The 19,151-nt window shown below is 61.6% G+C and overlaps 1 protein-coding gene across 2 annotated transcripts in view; it reads right to left on the bottom strand.

The window, feature by feature from the left end:
• The window catches only part of SCUBE1 (signal peptide, CUB domain and EGF like domain containing 1), a 105,017-nt gene that overhangs the window by 43,685 nt on the left and 42,181 nt on the right, over positions 1 to 19,151 (bottom strand). For both annotated transcript variants that reach the window (XM_080661523.1, XM_080661524.1), the window contains exons 4-5: positions 16,933 to 17,067; positions 2,353 to 2,478 (exon numbers count right to left, since the gene is read on the bottom strand). In XM_080661523.1, the coding sequence (XP_080517649.1) occupies positions 2,353 to 2,478; positions 16,933 to 17,067 (261 nt within the window). The remainder of the gene's footprint in view (positions 1 to 2,352; positions 2,479 to 16,932; positions 17,068 to 19,151) is intronic.

Below are 19,151 nucleotides of genomic sequence, written 5' to 3' on the forward strand. Positions count from 1 at the left end.
AGGGGAGGGAGATCCCGTGGAGCCTGGACTTGGGCGAGAACCTCATGCCTTTCCAGACTGAAAAAGGCCGGCTGCAGAGTGGGCGGTGGGGCCGGGAGCGGACACCCAGCCACTGCGGTTCGTCCTTCCCCAGCTCCGGGTGCCAGGACGTGAGCTCTGCCCTGGACGTGAGGACACAGCCTGTCTGAGGCCACTCAAGGGAGGGCCACACTCAGGGCCCCTCGCTCCTTCCACACAGGACCCAGGCCGAGCTTGTGAGCACCTGGGGAGCCTACAGCTTACACGGAAGTAAGTACCGGAGCCTGGAGCTCTGGGAAGACCGAGAAGAACGGGGAATACTCCCTTGGCCCTGGAGCGGGTTCTGGGCTCTGGCGAGGTGCAGGGCATCTGTGGTCCTGCTGGTCCATGGAGGCTGGGCCAGTCCTCACCTCCCAACCCGATTCCAGAGCCGGAACTTCCTGGACCTCCAGTGACCTCAAGGTCATCGCTAACTTGACTCTGACCTGCCATTGTAGCCACACGGAAGAGTCCAGAGCCGCCTGGCTGGACAGCCGTCTGAGCAGGGAGGGAGGGACTGCTGTTTCTTCCACCCGCAAACGCTCTGGGCAAGGGCTCGGCTCTTCTCTGCTGGGCGGGGCCGCGAGTCCTAGCCACACCCAGGCTCCTGCTTTCCCTGACACTGACCCCACGGCCACCAGGAGCTGCTCTCTGAGTAAGGTGTCCCCTTGCAGCACTTGTCCACATGGAATTTCAGAGCGAGGCAGCGTCGGTCAGCCTGGCCATCTCCCGCGGCTTGCAGCTCTCTCCCCAGCAGCTGGCTCAGGGCTTGGCCAGAGCGGCGTCTCTCACTGCAGGAAGGTGCTTTCCTCCGGCCCAGCCTGCCGACAAGCTGCCGGCTCCACGTGTGCCGCCCGGGCCTTTGGCCTGCGGAAGCTGGGTCGCCGGCGGGAGGACCGGACGGCTGGAGTTACTCAGCTTTGGGTCTGAGGTTGCCAGGCGGCAGCGGTTTCTCCGCAGCTAAAGGAATGTCTCTGGTGTAGGGACAGGAGGCCTGGCCAGAGGCCTGGGCTGGAGCGGGGCACCCCCCCGAGTGCCTGCCCTTGGGAACAGCCGTGTTTATCTCGGACCCACAGGAGAAACCGGGGAAGAGGGGGGCTCGTCCACTTCTCAGGCCACACCGTGGCAGAAGGAAGCGTCTTCACCTTGGGCAATGGCTGAACCCTGAGTGGGGGCTGGAGGGCGAGCTCCTTGGAGACAGGGGCTGTGCCTAATGCACGCGGGGCCCCAGACCTTGGTCACTGCCGGAGGAGAGTGTGAGCTGGGACAGTGGAGGACCTGAGAGAATCACCACGACGGAGGACGGTGACCACAAGGGCCGCGGTCCTCTCTGCAGAATGCAGGCGGAAAGCGAGGCCATTTCCTTATGAGCTGGGCAGCCTCAGGCCCCCCTGCTGTGGCCAGGATGGGCCACGTCCCTCTGGGGAGTGGGATTTGGGCTCCTGCACACCACGTCCTGCATCAGGAAGGGGTCTGGTGTGGAGCACCTGCCTGTGCCAGAACTGGGCATGCTCAACCAGCCTCCCCCACTCTCTGCAGACCCGGGGCAAACATTACAGCGGTCTGGGGGTCAGCTGCCCAGTGAGGAGCGGCCTCCTCCCACCGCCCCCATGCAGCTGAGGACCAGGCTTTGAGGACTAGCTGAGTGTGCTGGGCCACTGTCCTACTCCTCCTGGGGAGCTGGAGGACCCCTTTAAAGGCTGCGTTTCACTCGAGCCCCGCAGGCTGACCTCCGAGCTGTCCTGAAATGGCCCCTTGGCCAGAGGCCTCATCACCCAGGTCTACCAGGTGGCACCATTTACCTGGGCCTTGCGGGGGCCTGCGGGGTCTGATCTTAGATCCTGGAATAAGGTCACAGCCTGGGCTGGGCTCCTCCAGAACCAAGCGCCTCTCCTGCTCTGTATCATCCTGCCACTGAGGGCTGCCCGCCAGAACCCGGGCTTGTAGACCCCTGTGCCTGGCCCTCCATTCCCGCCGAAGAGTGAAGGCTCAGGGCGGTGGGTCTCTGGGGTCAAGGGGCGAGGATGGGGGTGTAGGAGACACTGGCAGGACCACCATGCAGGGCCCTATGTAAGACCCAGCCCAGCTCGGGCTGTGTGGGTGGTGTGATGCCAGGTGGGAAAACATGGCCCCGTCCCTCATGCCCCCCCCGACCACTTCAGGGGTCCTGCCTTCTCCTCCCCCAGGGGCTGAGAGCCCTCCCTGGGCCTTGTCCCGTGGACCGGACAGACCCCCCGCAAAGCAATGACAGGAGACGTGTGGGGATGTCGGACCCATTTGCCTCCATCTACCTACGTGTGCAGTCCTTCTGGTTTTGGGCAAGGTCAAAGCCGGGCCTGCAGTCGCAGGCCACCCCACCTTTGGGTGTCTCCCGGCAGATGTGGGCACAGCCATGGTCTTTGTTCATGCAGTTCATACCCTCTGGGAAGAGACAGACAAGAGAGGGGTTGGGGATCAGGGGGGAGAGAGAGAAAATTTCAGGCTGGAAAGAGACAGCCCGTGAAACGTCATGATCATATGGAGTGTACTGAGCTATCCAGAGAGAGGGCCTCTGGGGACAAACCAAGGACACGGTGCCCAGTCCCGGAGCCAGGCCTCGCCCCGAGAGCCGCATGGTACTGGGCAGGGAGGGACCCACAGGGAGCCGCTTGTGCTGTTGTCAGATTTCAGGGTGTGGTCTCTGAAACTGCTTCCAGGTCAGGGCTTTAGACAGTGTCCCCACTAACGCGGGCGCAGGTGGCATTAAGACAGTGTGTGCAGCACTTTTCAGTCGCACAGAAATGCCACCTGCTCCTAGGAGGCAGGCAGACCCCGGCTCACCTGGCCTGGCCAGCGCAGGTGTGTCCCCGGGCACCGTCAGTCCCGCTCACCCACCTCTCACACTGAATCTCTGCACAAGGCCACCCCCGGGACCGCCCAGCCTCATCCTCGCCAGCCCCATGGCCATGCCCTGAACCACACCAACCCTATCAGTTGCCAGAGGGGTCTCCATATGTACCTGGTTCAGGACCCCCAGAACCCTCACCCCAAGTGCAAAGCCCTGCTCAGCCAGGCGCTGGCCTCCAGCTCCATGTGCACCCCTATAAAGACAAGCACTCCCTTCAGAGACAGGGAACTGTGATAAGCTGCCCGCCCCAAAGGCCCACAGTGTGCCAAAAGGCACCACGAGGCCCTGAACCCGGGCCTCGGACTCTGAAGCCCCCTCCCCCTCCCCCTCCCGCCCAAGTGCCTCGCTGAGTATGAAGCTGGGCTGCCCGCAGGTATCGGGGGCAGGGACCACGCGCTTCATGTCCCCGGGGGCCTGGCCTCTGCAACCTGCCCAGTCAGCGCTGAGGGCACTGGTATGATGGCGAGAACAAGGCCCACCCTCCTCAGTCACCCCAGTTCCTGCCTCCCTCCCCCCAGACGACTTGATCTCCCTTCCTGACTGCCTGGAGTGGCTCGGACCCCCTTCGGTTGGCCCCAGTTGATGTTTATCTTCCTAGTGATTTGTGAGGAGTTTCCAGAATTTATTAGGCCAGGAGTCAAGTGAGAGGCTCTAGGTCCCAAGTCCGTCAAGAGGCGAAGGGCAGATGGAAGAAGACGGCTGTCCGCCCACACCCTGACACCTGGCTTCCATGTCCCACTGCCGGGAGCTGGCCTCGGACAGCGGGAAGGAACCGCCGGCGGGGCCACACCCGCCTCCTCTCCCAGGTGGCTTGCCGGTGTCCTGTCCAAGGTGCGGACCAGCCCGATGCTGACCCTGTCCCTTGGCCCATGCACGTGGATGACCGAGAGTCAGCATTTATTTGAGAACACAGACACCCCGGCAGCTACAATGAAGACTTAAAATCCTGAACCCAAATAAAACCCCACGTGGAAATGAACAAAGCCTGCGTTTTGCTCCGCCTGCTGCCCTCTGGTTTCACGCCTCTTCCTGTGCCCTCGCCTCGATTTTCCTCCTCATTCAAATCGAACTGTGGTACCAACACAGCGTGTGACCCACTAACCAACAGTCGAGTCAGCAAAGCGCCTCCAGGCCAGGCTCCTCACAGGATGCTGCGAGTCCACACGGGCTCATGGAATTTCGAAACAGCAGGCACGCGTGGCCTGCAGGGTGGTGTGCTGATAAACGCCGAGCCACTCACAGGGCAGGGAGAGGCCTGGGTGGGGGCTGGTTGGCAGCATTTGCCAATTTCTGTGGTGTAAATGCTCCAACCCGCTCCAGGGAGACAGCAGGGGGATGGCAATGGCTCTGCAGCTGGCATGAGCCAGCGTGGCACATGGCTTTCCTGGAAAAGAAGTCCGGTAAAGCCAGGTGATGTGACTGTGGCCTGGCCTCACTGCTCGCGCGTCTTGGAGAAAACGGCTTCACTTCTTACAGCCTCGTCTGCAAAGCGGGAGTGATACCTCTGCCGCCCCGGCAGGAAGGTGCCGGATGGGGCAGGCACCAGGCACCGCAGGGCCCTGAGGCCGTGCCCTCTCCTGGGAGCCAGGGAAGGGCAGCCCCTCAGGCGGCTCCGTCGGGTCGGCAGCCCCGCCTCGGAGAGGCTTTCAGGCCAGGGCTCCCCAGGCCACTCCGACTCCCAGGACCTCGCAGGTCTCGGAGACTCGGCCCTGCGAGGTTTGGTTAGTGGGTGGTGGCAGGGGGCGGCCTCTCTGACCATCATCAGTGGGTCAGGGGGAGCCCACAAATGTACAAGAAGCTGGTGTTTGAGCTTCTCCCCCGAGTGACACCCGCCACTTCCTACATGTACTCCACGGCCTGTAACCGTCCCCTAAGTGCCCCACCCACTCCCGTCCCTCTCCAGACACAAGACCCTGTCCCGCCTCAGCTCCACCAGCTCCGCAGACCTTCCTGCTCTGGGTGACGCTCCCTGGGCCACCCCCAGGTTAACCCTCCAGGGCATCCCAGGGCGGCACAGGAGACTGATGCCCACCAAGCAGGGCTGTGCTCCTCCCGAGCCGGGAGCCCAGGGCCCGGTTAAGTGCAGGCCTTCTCCATGCGTGGAGGAGGGGAGGCTGAACTTCCAGTCCCAGTGGAGGGCCACAGCTTACAAGCCCCCCCCCCCCCGCCCCGCCCCAATCTTCACCACATAAACCTGGCCCTGGGGAGCTCATTGGCCCAGACTTGGGACACTATACAGAGTTCAGCTTTAGAATCGCTCAGCTTTGGCCCCCTCGGGGGACTTGCCAAGGGCCTGAGCGCTTCCGGAGGCACCTGCTTCCTGAGGAGAGGGTCATGTGAGCCGCCCTGGGCCAGAGTCCTTCCCAGAAATCCGGTCTTCAGGGGCCCAGTGCCAGCCTGGCCGGGCTGCCTGCCAGGTCACATCTAATTTGATCCAACCCATCCAAATCCAATTATGTCCTGCAAACTTGGACCGAGTGTCTCGCTGGTGCCCAGGATGGGGCGGGGAGCCAGGAGACAGATGCTCAGCCGCGACATCGCCAGCTCCCAATTCAGACCCTGCCAGCTGCTGCAGGACCCAGGCGCTCACGTCACCTCTCTGAGCTTTAATTTCCACCTGTAAATGTGGAGTCACAGCACCTGCCTCAGGCGCTCACGCATGTGCACTCCTTTCTCTGGCCAGGGAGGCTGCTCGGGGTGCAGGTGAGGACCGGAGGGACTCCTCCTTGGCAGGGGGAGCCGGAAAAATTGTACATCGGGCCAGACCTCTGGACGCCGAGGGGAAGCAGGCATGCCTGCAGGCCAGAAGCAGGTGGAGGCTGTGGGTGTCACCTTTTTTTTTTTTTTTTTTTTTTTTTTAATTTTTTTTATTTTTTAAAATATATTTTATTGATTTTTTACAGCGAGGAAGGAAGAGGGATAGATAGTCAGAAACATCGATCAGCTGCCTCTTGCACACCTCCCACTGGGGATGTGCCCGCAACCAAGTTACATGCCCCTGACCGGAATCGAACCTGGGACCTTTCAGTCCGCAGGCTGACGCTCTATCCACTGAGCCAAACCGGTTTTGGCTGTGGGTGTCACCTTGAGAGAGGAAGGAGCCTGGAGCAGATGGGGACCCGAGGAGGCTAGATTTAGGGGACATTTCAGAGCCCCTTTCTGTGAGGGTTCCAGATGTGATACGGGCACTTGGGCTCTGCCTGTAACCCAACCCTCACCAGAAGCCTGTGGAGTGGGCACTGCCAGGCCCATTTCACAAACAAGCACATGGAGGTTGGATGAGGGTGGGAGAGAGATGTGCCAGGGCCACATGTGTGAGGCAGACCACGGCCCGGGCAGCGCTGTCCGCTCCCGAGTGCCCAGGGCTTCCTCCCGCGGGCCCTGTGACGGGCCTCGGCTGCCCTTCCCCATCAGGGCCGATTTGTCCCAAAGGCCTTCCATCACGATACTCCACCAGAACGTGCACAGAGTTCAATGGCGGCGGATCTGCCTGCCCCTAACCAGCATGTACGTGACGTTCCGCAAAGCAAAGTTCACAGATGCGTCTAAGCAGGGCCGCGGGGGGAGCCCAGTCTGCACTGAGGAGCCGGTCTCTCTCACTGGCCCCAGGATAACAAAGCTGGAATGTGTGCCTCCCAAGGGTCGTTGCTATGGCGACTTCATCAATAACATCACTTTCTGTATCCATGTCCTTTACACCCGGGAAGGGAAGGCAAGTGGGAACAGCAGAGCAGGGAGGAAAGAACAATTACTTTGCTCTGCCCCCGCCTCCCCCACTCCCACCTCATCAACAGAGACGTCCGCAGCCCAGAAAGAGGCTGTGGCCTTGGGGGTGCAGGAATGGCCGAGTCAGCAGGCTGCCCAGGCTACGCAGGGAAAACACACTCCCGCGTGCTGTGGAGGAGAGCGAAGGGAGGGCCGGGAGGTCCTGCCTCGGGAAAGGCGCAGGAACAGCACGGGGACGGGACTGGTGGGAGATGACGATGACAACACCTTCTCCCAGAGCCGCCCGCGAGACACGCTGTGCCGCGTGCTTTAGCAGATGAAAAACACTGAGCCAGGGAGAGGTCAAAACTGAGGTGCGGTGCGGTGAGGGGCGGATCTAGGGGGGCCTGAGGAAGGCAGATGGGGTGGCTCTGGGCTGCAGGCTGAGCACTGTGCATCTCCTTCAAGCCCCAGGAGCACTCTGCAAAGTAGGTGCTGTTACCCCCACTCTGCAGGTGAACAGAGCAGAGTCAGGTGAGGAAAGGGGTGGCAACTTCCCCAGGGACTCGGAGTAGGACAGGGGGTGGGACCTGTGCTCCCAAGGGGGCAATGGGGCATTCATGCCGGGGGAGGGGCAGGGAAGCCCCGCTGCCCCTTCTCTGCGTGGACTTTCCGTGGCGATGGGAGCCCTGGAATGACCCAGCCCCTGGCCTTCCTGGCTCCGTCCACACTTCCACATTCTGTCTCCCCACCCCATCTCCAACGCCAGCGTCTCTGAAGTACCTAGTTTCTCGCCCGGCCCTCCCTGAGTCAGAGGGTGACCTGTCTGTGTCCCCGAACCCCCACCCAAGCTTGCTGAGGGCTGGAGCATGCCTGTTCATTCCCGAGCACCCAGCCCAGCCCAGGCCTGGCACAGAGAACACAGACCTCCCAGACCACCCTGCAAGCTTTATCCTCGCTGTACAGAGCAGTGCAGAGCGCCTCAGCGATGTGTCCCTGGTCCCCTGAGCAGGATGGGGTAGAAGCAAATCAGACCCGTTCCTCTGACTCGAAGGCCTGCCCTTCTCCCGCTGCAGAGGGAACGTTCTAGAATATAAACAGACTGTCTTTCCACTGCTTAGAAACATTCCATGTGCCCTGCCCCACCCAGGGCGCACCGTGTTGGGTTGAAAGTTCTGTGTGGCGCTCGAGGTCCTCCTGTCCCCACGCCCGCCATGGCCCTGGCAACAGGGACGCGCTCCGGCAGCCTGCTCAGCCTGCCCTCCCCCTCACCGAGTGCCTTCGGAAATCTATTTCCTTTTGCCTGGGACACCCCCGCTCCTTCGAATGGCAGCTTCCTACTAGTTACTTGATATTCTGTTTGGGTGTCACCTCTTCTAGGAGGCCCTCCTTGTTTCCACCCTTCCTGCAGGTCCCTAGGCCGGACTGGGAGCCCAGCCTGGGCTTCCAGGCAATCAGGCTGCAGGGAGGTCTGTCTGCAGGCCCAGGCCCGGGCCCTTGCCGCCTGCCGCCGGCGGATCTGCCTCCGCCCCCTACTGCACTCCAGCAGCATCTGACCTGGACGGTGCTCCGACGGCCTCGCATTAGGATGCCTGGGCTTAAGCAGAAACAGGTCTCTGTTCCCACCCTGTGCCCCAAATGATAACCTCCAGGAAATTCCAGGCCTGGCTGCGGTGCCAGCAGCTGGCTGCCCCAGACGACACCCCCAGCCGACCATGAGCCCCGCCCACCCCAGCTGCATCCCCAGCGGCAGCCCCACCTGGGAAATGGGGGCGACTGGGACTGTGGGCTTCCTCTGACTCAGAGCTCTTCAGCGCCAGGACCTGTGCCAGGCTCTTTGCAAACATCCCAAGTTGACCATCTCCATGACTGAGTGCCAGGTGGCATCAGCAGGTCCCTGGCAGGTGATGATGCTGAGGCTCAGAGAGGTCTCCCCCCAACCCTCAGCCACTCCAACAGCAGGCCCAAAGGGGTCCCCGCCCCTTGGCCAAATGCTCACTCGGCTGCCTCATGGCCCTCAAGGGGCCTCTGCTCTGCTCCTCCTCCTCGCCGGTGGTGCATTTTCAGATGCGACCAAGTCCGAAAGTGCACCACTGGGTGGACAGGCACGGTGCACATGACGGACGGATGTAGGGAGAGCTGAGATGTGGCTGGATCCTGACGTCCCAGATGACAGCAGAGGGGGTGGGCTGGCCTGCCTTCTCGGGAAACAGGGATGGACACATGGCTCCCACCCTGGTGCCTTGCCTAGTCCTGGCCCCGGGAGCCCCGGAAAGCTGCCTCCATGAGCAGGGAGGGCGCCTGTCCGACAGCTGAGGACCACACGCAGCCTGTGCAGGCGAGCGTGGAGATAGCATGGAAGGTGCCACCAGCGCTGCCTCACGTCCCCATCTGGCCGTGTAACGTGTGTGGCCTTGGAACCTGCTCAGTTTCCTCCCCAGAAGAGGAGGAGGAAGATCATTAAAGGGTTGTAAAGAGGCGATGGCTCCCGCTCAGGGCCCTCCGACAGCCACCTCGTGACACAGCTGGTGCCCGGTCCCCTCGTTCTGCGCTGGCCTACTCTGTGTGCTGGTCCCGGCAGAGCCTCACCTCACCCTGGACCCACGCCCCTCCGACTCCTCCATCCCCTCCCAGGCTAACCTTTCCTCCCTTCCGCCCTGAACTTCCCCGGCTGGTCACTAGGCGGCACCAGGAGCCCGTCCACGCCTCGAGGCCCCGGTGGCTGGGACGCAGAGGCTGCCAGACGTGCTGGCCTCTGCGTTTTCACTCCTTCCCTCTACAAGGGCTGCCAGATCCAGCAATAAGAACATAGGAGGCCTGGGTGAAGCTGGGTTTCAGGGCAACAACAGGTACTTCCTGAGTATAAACACGTCCCAAATGTTGCCTTGGTCATACTTATACTGAAAGAGTATTTATTGTCTGAAATCCAAGTTTCAATGGGTGTCCTGCATTTGGTCTGGCAACCATCTGTCCCTCCACGGGGACCCTAAATCAAACTGTGGGGTAACAGTCGGCCTGCCTGTGACCAGGGACAAGTCTGTTTCTTCCTCCCACAGGTGACTAGATGGAGGGCCCAATGTGGGGGCCTCGAGAGCGTTCCCACAGACGCCCCGGGGACCAGGAGGAGGTGGCAATAAGAACTCCAGGCCACGCCCTAGCTGGTTTGGCTCAGTGGATAGAGCATCAGCCTGTGGACTGAAAGGTCCCGGGTTCGATTCCAGTCAAGGGCACATGCCTGGGTTGCAGGCTCCATCCCCAGTAGGGGATGTGCAGGAGGCAGCCGATCAACGATTCTCTCTCATCATTGATGTTTCTATCTCTCTCTCTCCCTTCCTCTCTGAAATCAATAAAGAAATATATTAAAAAAAAAAAAAAAGAACTCCAGGCCGCAAGCGGGCGAGTCTCTAAGGACATGAGCAGTTCCCCCGGCCCAGGCTGGTGCCTCTCCTCCGACGCCCGTCCCGTGCTGTGGACAAGAGCACCATGGCTCCTGGCTCCATCCCAAACTAGCTGTTCCTGCTGCCACCCTACACCGCGTTCCCTCCTAGGCACGAAGGGGTGGCCACTGTGACTCCCCAGGGGCCTTGGACGATGAAAGGGGGCCAAGGGCCTGGACACGCAGGCATCAATAAACGTTGAGAACCTTTCCCTTCCCCAGAGCGCGTATCGAGGGCAGGCACAGCCCTGCCTGGGAACATGTAAGACTCCGACCACATCTTCCCGCTGGGGCAGACGCCGCTGTCCCCTCACTGGGTGAACACACGGGTCAGCACTGGGGTGGGCCGGGGAACAGGAGGCCGCAGGGAGGGAGGCGCTCCGGAAGAGGGAGCAGCGCACGCAGCGGCAGGGATCGTGAGCCGGCAGTCTCTGAACTTGGGACACATGTGGGCGCCACTGCTGGCGAGGCCTCAGCTGACCTCAGGTTGCACGCAGCGGCCGAGCGAGCCCAGGCCGGGCGTCCAGCCAGACCTCGGCCCCACTGCAGCCTCGGATCGTCCTCCGGGGCGCTGCGAGGAGCCCAGTGCCCTTCTTGCTTCCATTCGGCAGCCTCCTCTGCTCCGCCCTGTGCCAGCCCTGAGACACACATGCGTCCATCTCAGGAGCTGGCACACCAGTCCCCACAAGAGGGCGAGTGCCTCCGAACCATGCGGTGCCTGCCCGAGTCAGAGAGGGCCTCACAGAGGAGGGGCAGGCGTGCTGGGTTTGAAGGATGAGGAATGGTCGGGAAGTGGGGGGCTGGGACGGCTCTGAGGCAGAGGACACAGCACAGAAACAGGGCTCCCTGGTCACAGGAGGACAGAGGCAGTGGGGGTGGGGAAGGCGGGGAAGGCAGTGCTCCAGGCAGGAGAGACGGTGCGTTGTGGCTGCACAGCGGGGGGAGGAGCCGGGGAAGGTCCTAAGTGGGTGACAGGGCCAGCATGTCCACAACAGTGGCTCCGGCTGTCGTCTGGAGACGGGATGGGACAGGGAGACCTGGAGGCTCAGTGGCAGGGTGAGGCGTGTGCCTCGAGGGGCTCCCGGCTGCTCGGCAACCCCTGCTCCTGCCCTTCCATCCCTTTGCTTGTTCAGTAGCTTTGGTTTTAGGAGCCGGTCAGACAGGGTTCAGATCTTGGCTGTGCTATTTACTCACCATGGATGGACAAGTCTCTGCTTCTTAGCCTCCTGCAAAGTAGGGGCAACAGCTATGTGCCAGGCTGTCTCAGGATCTGGTGACTTGTGTCAAACTCTGGGCACAGTGGGTGGCACGTGGTGATGCCCAGTGCCAGCTAACAGTCACCAGGGGACACCGTGTGTCTCTTTCATCTCATTTCAATCCCCATAAACAGTTCTATGTTGAATACTAATGTTTGTCCCATTATACAGGTAAGCAACTGAGGCCCTAGGACTTGTGGCTGAGAAGAGAGCCGGGGTCAGGGTCAACTACCTCTTGGCCTGGGGCTCACCCTCTGCCCTGTACTCCACACGCTGGGGCGGGGGGTGGGGGGGGGCGCGAGAGTCTGCAGCGTGCGGGAAGCCCCACTACTAACCTGTGAGTAAGGCCTGGGGTCCCCGCAGGGCTTTCTGGCCTGGCTGGCTGGCGGCCAGGCCAGGAGGAGGGCATGAAGCTGGCTCACCAACAGCCAAAGGAGTTGTTTATGGGGTGGGAGGCTCGTAAAAAATAATGGGCTGGATTTATTGTGCCCGCCTCGAGGGCCGCTCCGGCTGCGCAGGTCCAGGACAGGCCCTCTCCCGCAGCACATGAATCTTCCCGCCCAGTGGGGGAGCTGTTTATTCTCCCGCCCACCTGGTCGGCAGCAGGCAGGGGCGAGGGGAACCTGCACACCGAGACCCTCACCTCCAGCCTGGCCGGCCCACCCTGAGGGGCGGCTGGAGGGCAGCCCTGAGGTTGGGGCACGGCCACACCGGTTCACCCCACTGAAAACAGAAAGTTTCCAGCCACATACACCCACAAGGGCCCCGGCACCCACAGCTGGTGATGGAAAGCCCTGGCACAGGGCAGGGGATGTCCCTGCAGGAGCCCGGTGGGGGCGCCCACTTGCCAGGCATACTGGCAGGATCCTAAGTCACGTGTCTGGGGCAGTTCAGGAGGGCCCATGGGGCTCTGTCTACAGGCTGGTTCATTCGAGTCGGGCGGTGGGTGGAGCAGAACTGGCTGTGTCATCAGACACCGGTCCCCCATGCTGGATACTGCCCCTCAGTGTGGCCCCGCTACGTTTTCCTTCCTGCGACGGGATGACAGCTCACCTGAAGTATTTCCCAGGGTGGCTGCGGACATCCAGGCGGTCAGGAGTGTAAAGACCCTGCGAGCTGAGAAGAGTGGGGGTGGCCTATGGGGGCATCTGCTGGCTAAGGTGGGGGAGGCCAGGGGGTGTCCTGTCTGCCTGCAGGCCAAGGGCAAGTGGGAGCAGGAGCAGCCGGAGGGAAGACAAAGTCCAGAGGAAGGTCAAGGACCAGGCTGGAGGAGTGTGGGGGAGGGGCCCAGGACAAGGGCAGAGACAGGGCAGAGAGGGCAACATCCTGGGACCCACTGGCTCTCTGCTCTGACCCACCCCAGGGGTCCGAAAACTCCCCGGTGACCTCTGCCCAGGAGCTCCCCCAGCCAGTCCCATGATGGGGTGTGCTCTGAGCAGTGGGCTCAGCCCCAAGGGCCAGGGAGTGTGCTGTGGCTGCGTGGTATCACCGCACTGCTGCCTGCGGGTTCTGCCTCTCTGTTCAGAGCCCTACCCCAACTTGACTTCCAAGGTCAGCTGCCTTCAGTCCACTACTTTCAACCAAGGTCTGGTCCATGGATTAGCCGGCATCTCCCCTCTCCTCCCCACAACACCAGCCACCCAGGCTCCACAGAGTCCAGGCCACGCTCAGCTGGCCCCCTAAGAGGCCACCTGCTCTCAGGGCTTCTTGGCCCCCTCTTCACAGCCCCCAGGCAGAACCGGTTCCCTCGACCTGAATAGGCTGCTGACTAACCCTTCAGCACTGCTGCTCAGGGCCCGTGCTGACCACCCAGCGCCACGCCATGCCACGCCACGCCATGCCACGCCACATGTACATGGACATGACAGAAGTTTAAGAGGAAAGAGCAGCATGTGAGAGGGAGACAGCTTGAAGGTGCTGGCTCCTTGGTGGTTTGTCCACTGTGGGACCAGAGAGGCCGCGTCATCCGACCACAATGAGGGGCAGTGGAGCCTGAGACTGGCCTGGCCTGGCCGCCCGGCTGTGGACCGGAGAGGGACTGCAGTGCTTGCTGTGTCAGGGGCTGAGCAGGAGGCAAGTGTGGGCTGTGATGGCCAGAACTGGTGCCTGGAAGCCCTGAGCAGAGGGAGACGAGCCACCGATGCTGAGAGCTCCGGGTCCCCTCGCACCCGGCGCAGGGACAGAGGAAGGGCCTGGGTCCCTATACGGAGCCTGAGTTCTGGAGAAGCTGCTTACGTGAGTCACTACCCTCAGGCAGCCACTCGCCTGACCGCTTCAAGCATTTCCCCGAAAAGATCTCTCACCCCTCGGGGAGGGCTTGCTGGTCCCAATTTACACACCAGGAGCCCCAAAGAGGCAGGAGTGAGGCAGAGGCCACTTGGCCAGTGGAGATGGAGAACAGCCAAGAGCCTAAAGCTCCCAACCCCAGCCTGGCCAGAGCCGCATGCTTTGGGCCAGGGTTTGTGCTGGCGCCTGGGAAGTGGACCACTCGGAAGGGCCGAGCCCTGTGGCCGACTGCTCAGCCAGGGGCCTTGGCTGACCCTGCCTGACCTCTCTCATGCATCCAGCCACCTCTAATCAAAACCAGCCTGCGTGCTTCTCCTCTTGCTCAGGGGAGGCTCTGAAGAGCTGACGGGCATTAGGAAGAGTCAGATGACGAGGAATCTGAATTGCCAAACAGCTCTGGACCCATCAGCCCTCCCAGGAGCCATGGGGATCAGAAGCCACTTAGGTGCAAAGCAGGCTGGGGCTTAGCACCGGGGCCCGCCCTGGTTCTGAGCGCTAACGATCATTACTGCGGCGGAGACACAATCACAACAGTTGCAGGAACGGTCACGACAGACGGAGGCTCAGGAGAGAGGCGACGTGTCCAGTCACCCGGCCCGTCTCCACCCCGGGATTACTGAGCAGTCAGCCCACATCCCGGGCACCTGACCTGTCTCTTCGGACCTTCCGTGCAGCCTGTGGGAACCCCAGAAACGCTACCACTAGTCCTTCCTGAGGTATCCAGGATGTCTGCTGTTTTGTAGATGGATTCATTGCTCAGATTTACTAGTAACAATTAGGAGATTCACACAAAGATCCTAATGAGGGAAGGGATTTCTTTAGTCCCCGTGCTGGGTAATGTATGTTGGGGCTGAGCCCCCACATCGGTATTCCGGTTAAATCTCCATCCTTGGCTTCCATGAAAGTCTGGACCTGGCCACCCAGGCCTTTGGGTGGGCGAGGCACGTGGCTTGAGGCTCCACTGCACCATTAGCGGCCCAGTCCCTGAAGCGTCCGAGTTCCCCTAGGGGTCCCCACTCTCCCCTCCAGCATCGTTCCCCACCTCTGCTTCCCCAGCTTCCCAGGACTGCCCTTTGCACGAAATGCCAACTCCGGCCTCAGTACAGCAGCCTCGCAGGGCCTGGCCCCGCCCAGCTCCCCTCATCCTGGGCTCCCTACTCTGTGGCTCTCCGTGCTCCATCCTACCCTCCGTTCTGCTAGTCGCACCAGCCTGGGCCACGCCCGCCTCAGGGCCTTTGCACACTCCCTGCCTGGCACGCTCCGCCGTTCTTCCTGTGGCCGCTGGCGCCAGCCACTGGGTTTCAGCTCACGTGTGGCTTCCTCAGAGGCCTTTACCGCCTGCCTGTTTCTGTCTATTTCTCCACCCTGGTTCTTTCCTCCCCCCAACACCCTGGTGGTGTCTGCTTCTGGCGGTCTTCCTCGCCTCATCACAGCTAGCGACCTGGCTGGAGTCCCGACTACCAGTTTCCTACCGTGTGACCTGGGGCAGCTCCCTAATGTGACAGTCTTTGGCCTCCTCACCTGTCGTCAAGTCATTCTACCTCCACCTTGCCACGCTGCTGTGCAGGCTCGGCGCAGAGTCCGTGAGGACCCCGCAGCAGCCACCTCATCATGCGTCCTCCCCACCTCTCTGGCTGACGCCGAGGCCTGCTTTGTGACAGCCCTCGCACACAGTGCTGGGTGCTTACACTTCACCGGGGTCCTGCCCGTGGGAAAGCCATTCTTCAAAGGATCGGCCCACACAACCTCGCTGAGGAAGGGGCTCAGGCCGCCCGGCCTCAGGAACTTTACAGCCTGCTCAGAGCTATCGCCCCATAAACCCCTCCTCGATGAAAGCGGACTCCCCTCCCACCACCACTCACTCTCTCCTCCATAAATCTGTTTCTTATAAAACTTGATTTGGGCCCAGGGTCCTCATCTGGGGCAGCTTGACCTCAGAGCCCCACAGCTGGGAGGTCTTATGAGGGGCAAACCGAGCCGGCCGCGTGGGCTGCCGGGGAAATCTGGGCCAGGCGGCGGGAGCGGCGGCCAAGAACCCGCGAGGCCGGGCCTCTCTGTCCCGCTGGGGCCGTGGCCTTGCTGGGGATTATCGGTCCGTGCTGTCCTTGAGGAAACCACCTAAACAAACACTAAGGGTTCTAAGGAGCCCAGTGAAGTAGCGCTGATTAATGGCCCTGGGTTGTGTACTTTTTAGCTGTTTTTGTTTTTTTCTTTTTCTTTCTGAAGAACCGCTTTCAAATAAAAATCCTGCCCAGGGCCCCCGAGTGTCACGTCGGAGCCTCTGTCAGCTTCAGCGTCGCTGGGACTTTACTCCAAGGATCTCAGTCCATTCCCCCAAAGACCCTGCAGGATCAACACACATCCCCGTTTTGTGGGTGAGGAAGCCGCGGCTCTGAGCTTCATGGGAAGCCCGCCAGGCTCCTCCCGGCCCATCGTGGGGCTGGCCTGTCCTCCGTGCACATCCCCTCTCTGGGCCACTCACAACGGCCAGGCCCAGGAGGGCCGGCTCCTGCCCCCGCCCCTCCCGCAGCCCCGCTCGTGGCAGCCCAGCCTGCAGAGGCCCGGACCTTGCTTCGTCTTCAGCACACAGGTCTCTGCCTTTGCAAATGCTGCTCCCTCGGTCTGCAAGCCCCTCTGCTCCGAGTTCGCAGGTTCTGGCTTCTAGCCAGCCTGTCCCGCCTTACAGCCCTGCTGCTTTGGGCCCCAACTCTGGCCGCCACCAAGGACCTTCACCTGCTGGGATCAGCAGCGGCCAGGCTCTGTCCCAGGCCGGGCTGTCCCCAGGCTGCCTCTGCCGTCAGGCTGGCCAGGAGTCTTCCGGGCCCCTTTGTCTGGCCCCAGCCGGCTGGCCATCCACCTGGCCTCCAGGGGACAGCAGGCTCCTGCCCAGGAAGACTGCCCCCGGGCTGGTGACCCGGTGAAACACAGCCTGTAGTCCTGGATGTTATCAGACTCACCGAGACTGAGAGAAGGTCCCTCAGCCAGTTGGGGCCTCAAGCCCCCCTTGGGAAAGGGGACCGGGAGAATGGGGCCTTGCTCTTTCCAGCCACAGCCAGCCCCCAACCCAGAAAGGAAAACAGTTTCTCTGGTCACATGTACCCATGTGTGGCCCCACCTTGTCTCCAAATAAAAACACCAGAAACACCAACAGGCCTGGTGAGCGGGCAGCGGCCAGGCGCGGGGAGGAGCCCATGCAGAACCAGCACCAGAACACAACAACCAACGCGCGGCCTGACCCCGCGCCGGGGCCCGACCCCTGGCTGCCTGCCGCCGCGGGCGGGGCGTGTGGGCAGCGTGGGACTCACCGTTGGAGCGGTGGATGCAGGTGTGCTGGTTGTCACTGAGGAAGAAGCCACTGTGGCACTGACACTCGTAGCTGCCCAGGGCATTGACACAGATCTGCTGGCAGCCACCATTGTTGTCCTGACACTCGTCCACATCTGCAGGAGAGGAAGAGAAGGGGAGAGGAGCTGGAAGGGAGGGTGCAACAGCTCCCCCAGATTGCACGGGGGAGGGGGCTCCCCGAGCTACACACGGCAGGACTCTACCCCATGGCGCTATCCACCCCACGGCGGTATCCACCCCACGGCGGTATCCACCCCACGGCGGTACTCCACAGACACGCTACACCAGATCCCACGGAGTGACTCTAGAGGGGGACAGTTACCCTGGCTGTCACTCAGCTGACCCTGACTCTCCTGTGTGCCAGCACCTTACATACATTAACTCCTCTAAGCCTCACAGCAACCCTGTCAGTCAGAGCCAGGTGTGACCCCATTTAAGAGGTAAGGAAACTGAGGTACAGAGAGGCAAAGCCACCTGTCTAAGGTTCCACAGAGGCAGGATTCAAACCTGGTGGTCTGACTCCCAAATCTGGGCTCTCACCGATACTACTGCTGCCCCTCCCCGCAAGACAGTGCAGCCTACACTGTCCCCCCCCAACCCAGCCTTGCCAGCCGAATCCCACTGTCCCCTCTTCAAGCACACCTCAGGTTTACAGCCAGCAGCACAGACCTTGCAGCCAGGAAGGGGCTGGAGGACAGGGCAGCCTGCTATCCCATCCCCCCCTCCCCTGCTTTCCCCAATGCCCAGGCTTTTGGCCTCACAAATGGATTTCAAAAGCCCAGAGAACGGGGAGGTTTTGAAAAGGCCCTGACCTCTGGCTGCCGAGACCGGGCGGAGGCTGCCAGGCGGTCTTTCCCGCTCCCCGAGAGACAGACCTCGGGCGGCACTCAGTTCTGACCAGGGCCGCTGGCACAAAGGGTGCCGCTGGCTGCAAAGAGTCTTTATGGAGTTCTGGTCTTGAACAGCACAGCATGTTTCAATTACCAAAGCCATAACTCCCTACACTGTCAGTTTGTTTAATGAAAGAAGGGCTTCTTAAACCTTAATGTGCCATGTCTGTATTGTCATTTTAATAGGCAAATATATGAAACCACAATGGCAACATGAGCTACTGGCTGTGTCTAGCCAATACCCCAACCCCCAGCACACACACGCGCGCGCGCACACACCCACACACACACACTCGCTCATGCACACCCCTTTGGCATGGAGCTTTACACATGGTTCTTTAAACACAGGCATCTGTTACTCCTGGAATCAGGTGAGAAGTCCGCAGAGTGGCCTGCACCGAACTGTCAGCTGGGCCCCTCGGCACCGGGAAACCGGCCACTGGCCCACCGAGAGCCGCTCCCGGGGAGGCTGACAGCGAGGCAGGCGGTCATTATTCCTCAGCAAGCTCCAAGGTCAGCGTGCGGAGGGGGCAGAGCTCTGAACGCCATAAGCCACACTGCGCCAGCTCCAGGGGCAAAGCGGGCTCTTGCTGAGAGGAGCCGACGGTGGGGAGCGGGGAAGGATAGGGAGGCATTATTCTGAAACCCTTTTCTACTCAATGAAGTCTTACTGGTGGCTCCCTGAAGGCCCAGGGCCAGTGTGGCCTTTGCTGGGGGCACCTCCCCCCAACACCCTGGTGGTGTCTGCTTCTGGCGGTCTGCCCCCGCCATGAACAGTTCTAAGCAGGCACCGTGTCCTGGTCATCCTGTGCAAACAACACGAAGCTGGCACTCCCCGAGCGCTGGTACGGGTCAGGAGTGGGCCTCACGGACATCAGCTCACTGGACCCTCGCAGCAGCCCAGGTGACAGGCTGCGCTGCCGGCTCCCCGCACAGAGGAGGGCACTGGGCACCGGGAGCTGGAGTCACACAGCTGCTCAGAGGGAAGGCAGGACTAGACCCTGTCCGGCTCCTGAGCACAGGCCCTCGGCTGAGGCCCGACCGGAGTCTCCTTTCTATTCCGCACCCCACGGAGGGGTCAGGCGGAGTGGGTGCTCAGAGGTCAGCAGGAGAAACTGAATCGCACACGTTTGCACACAGCAGGGACAGGGAGCTCACTGCCACGCACGGCCAGGGATACGGTAGGGGCAGGGGGAGGGGCTGGAGCACAGCCCGGTCCCGGCTCCTTCTGGGGACTCCGAGGGCTCAGGCGAGGCTCCCCACAGCTTGCCCACTGTGTGCACAGAGCA

The sequence above is a fragment of the Plecotus auritus genome (assembly GCF_963455305.1).
Source record: "Plecotus auritus genome assembly, chromosome: 3".
Classification (NCBI taxonomy): domain Eukaryota; kingdom Metazoa; phylum Chordata; class Mammalia; order Chiroptera; family Vespertilionidae; genus Plecotus; species Plecotus auritus.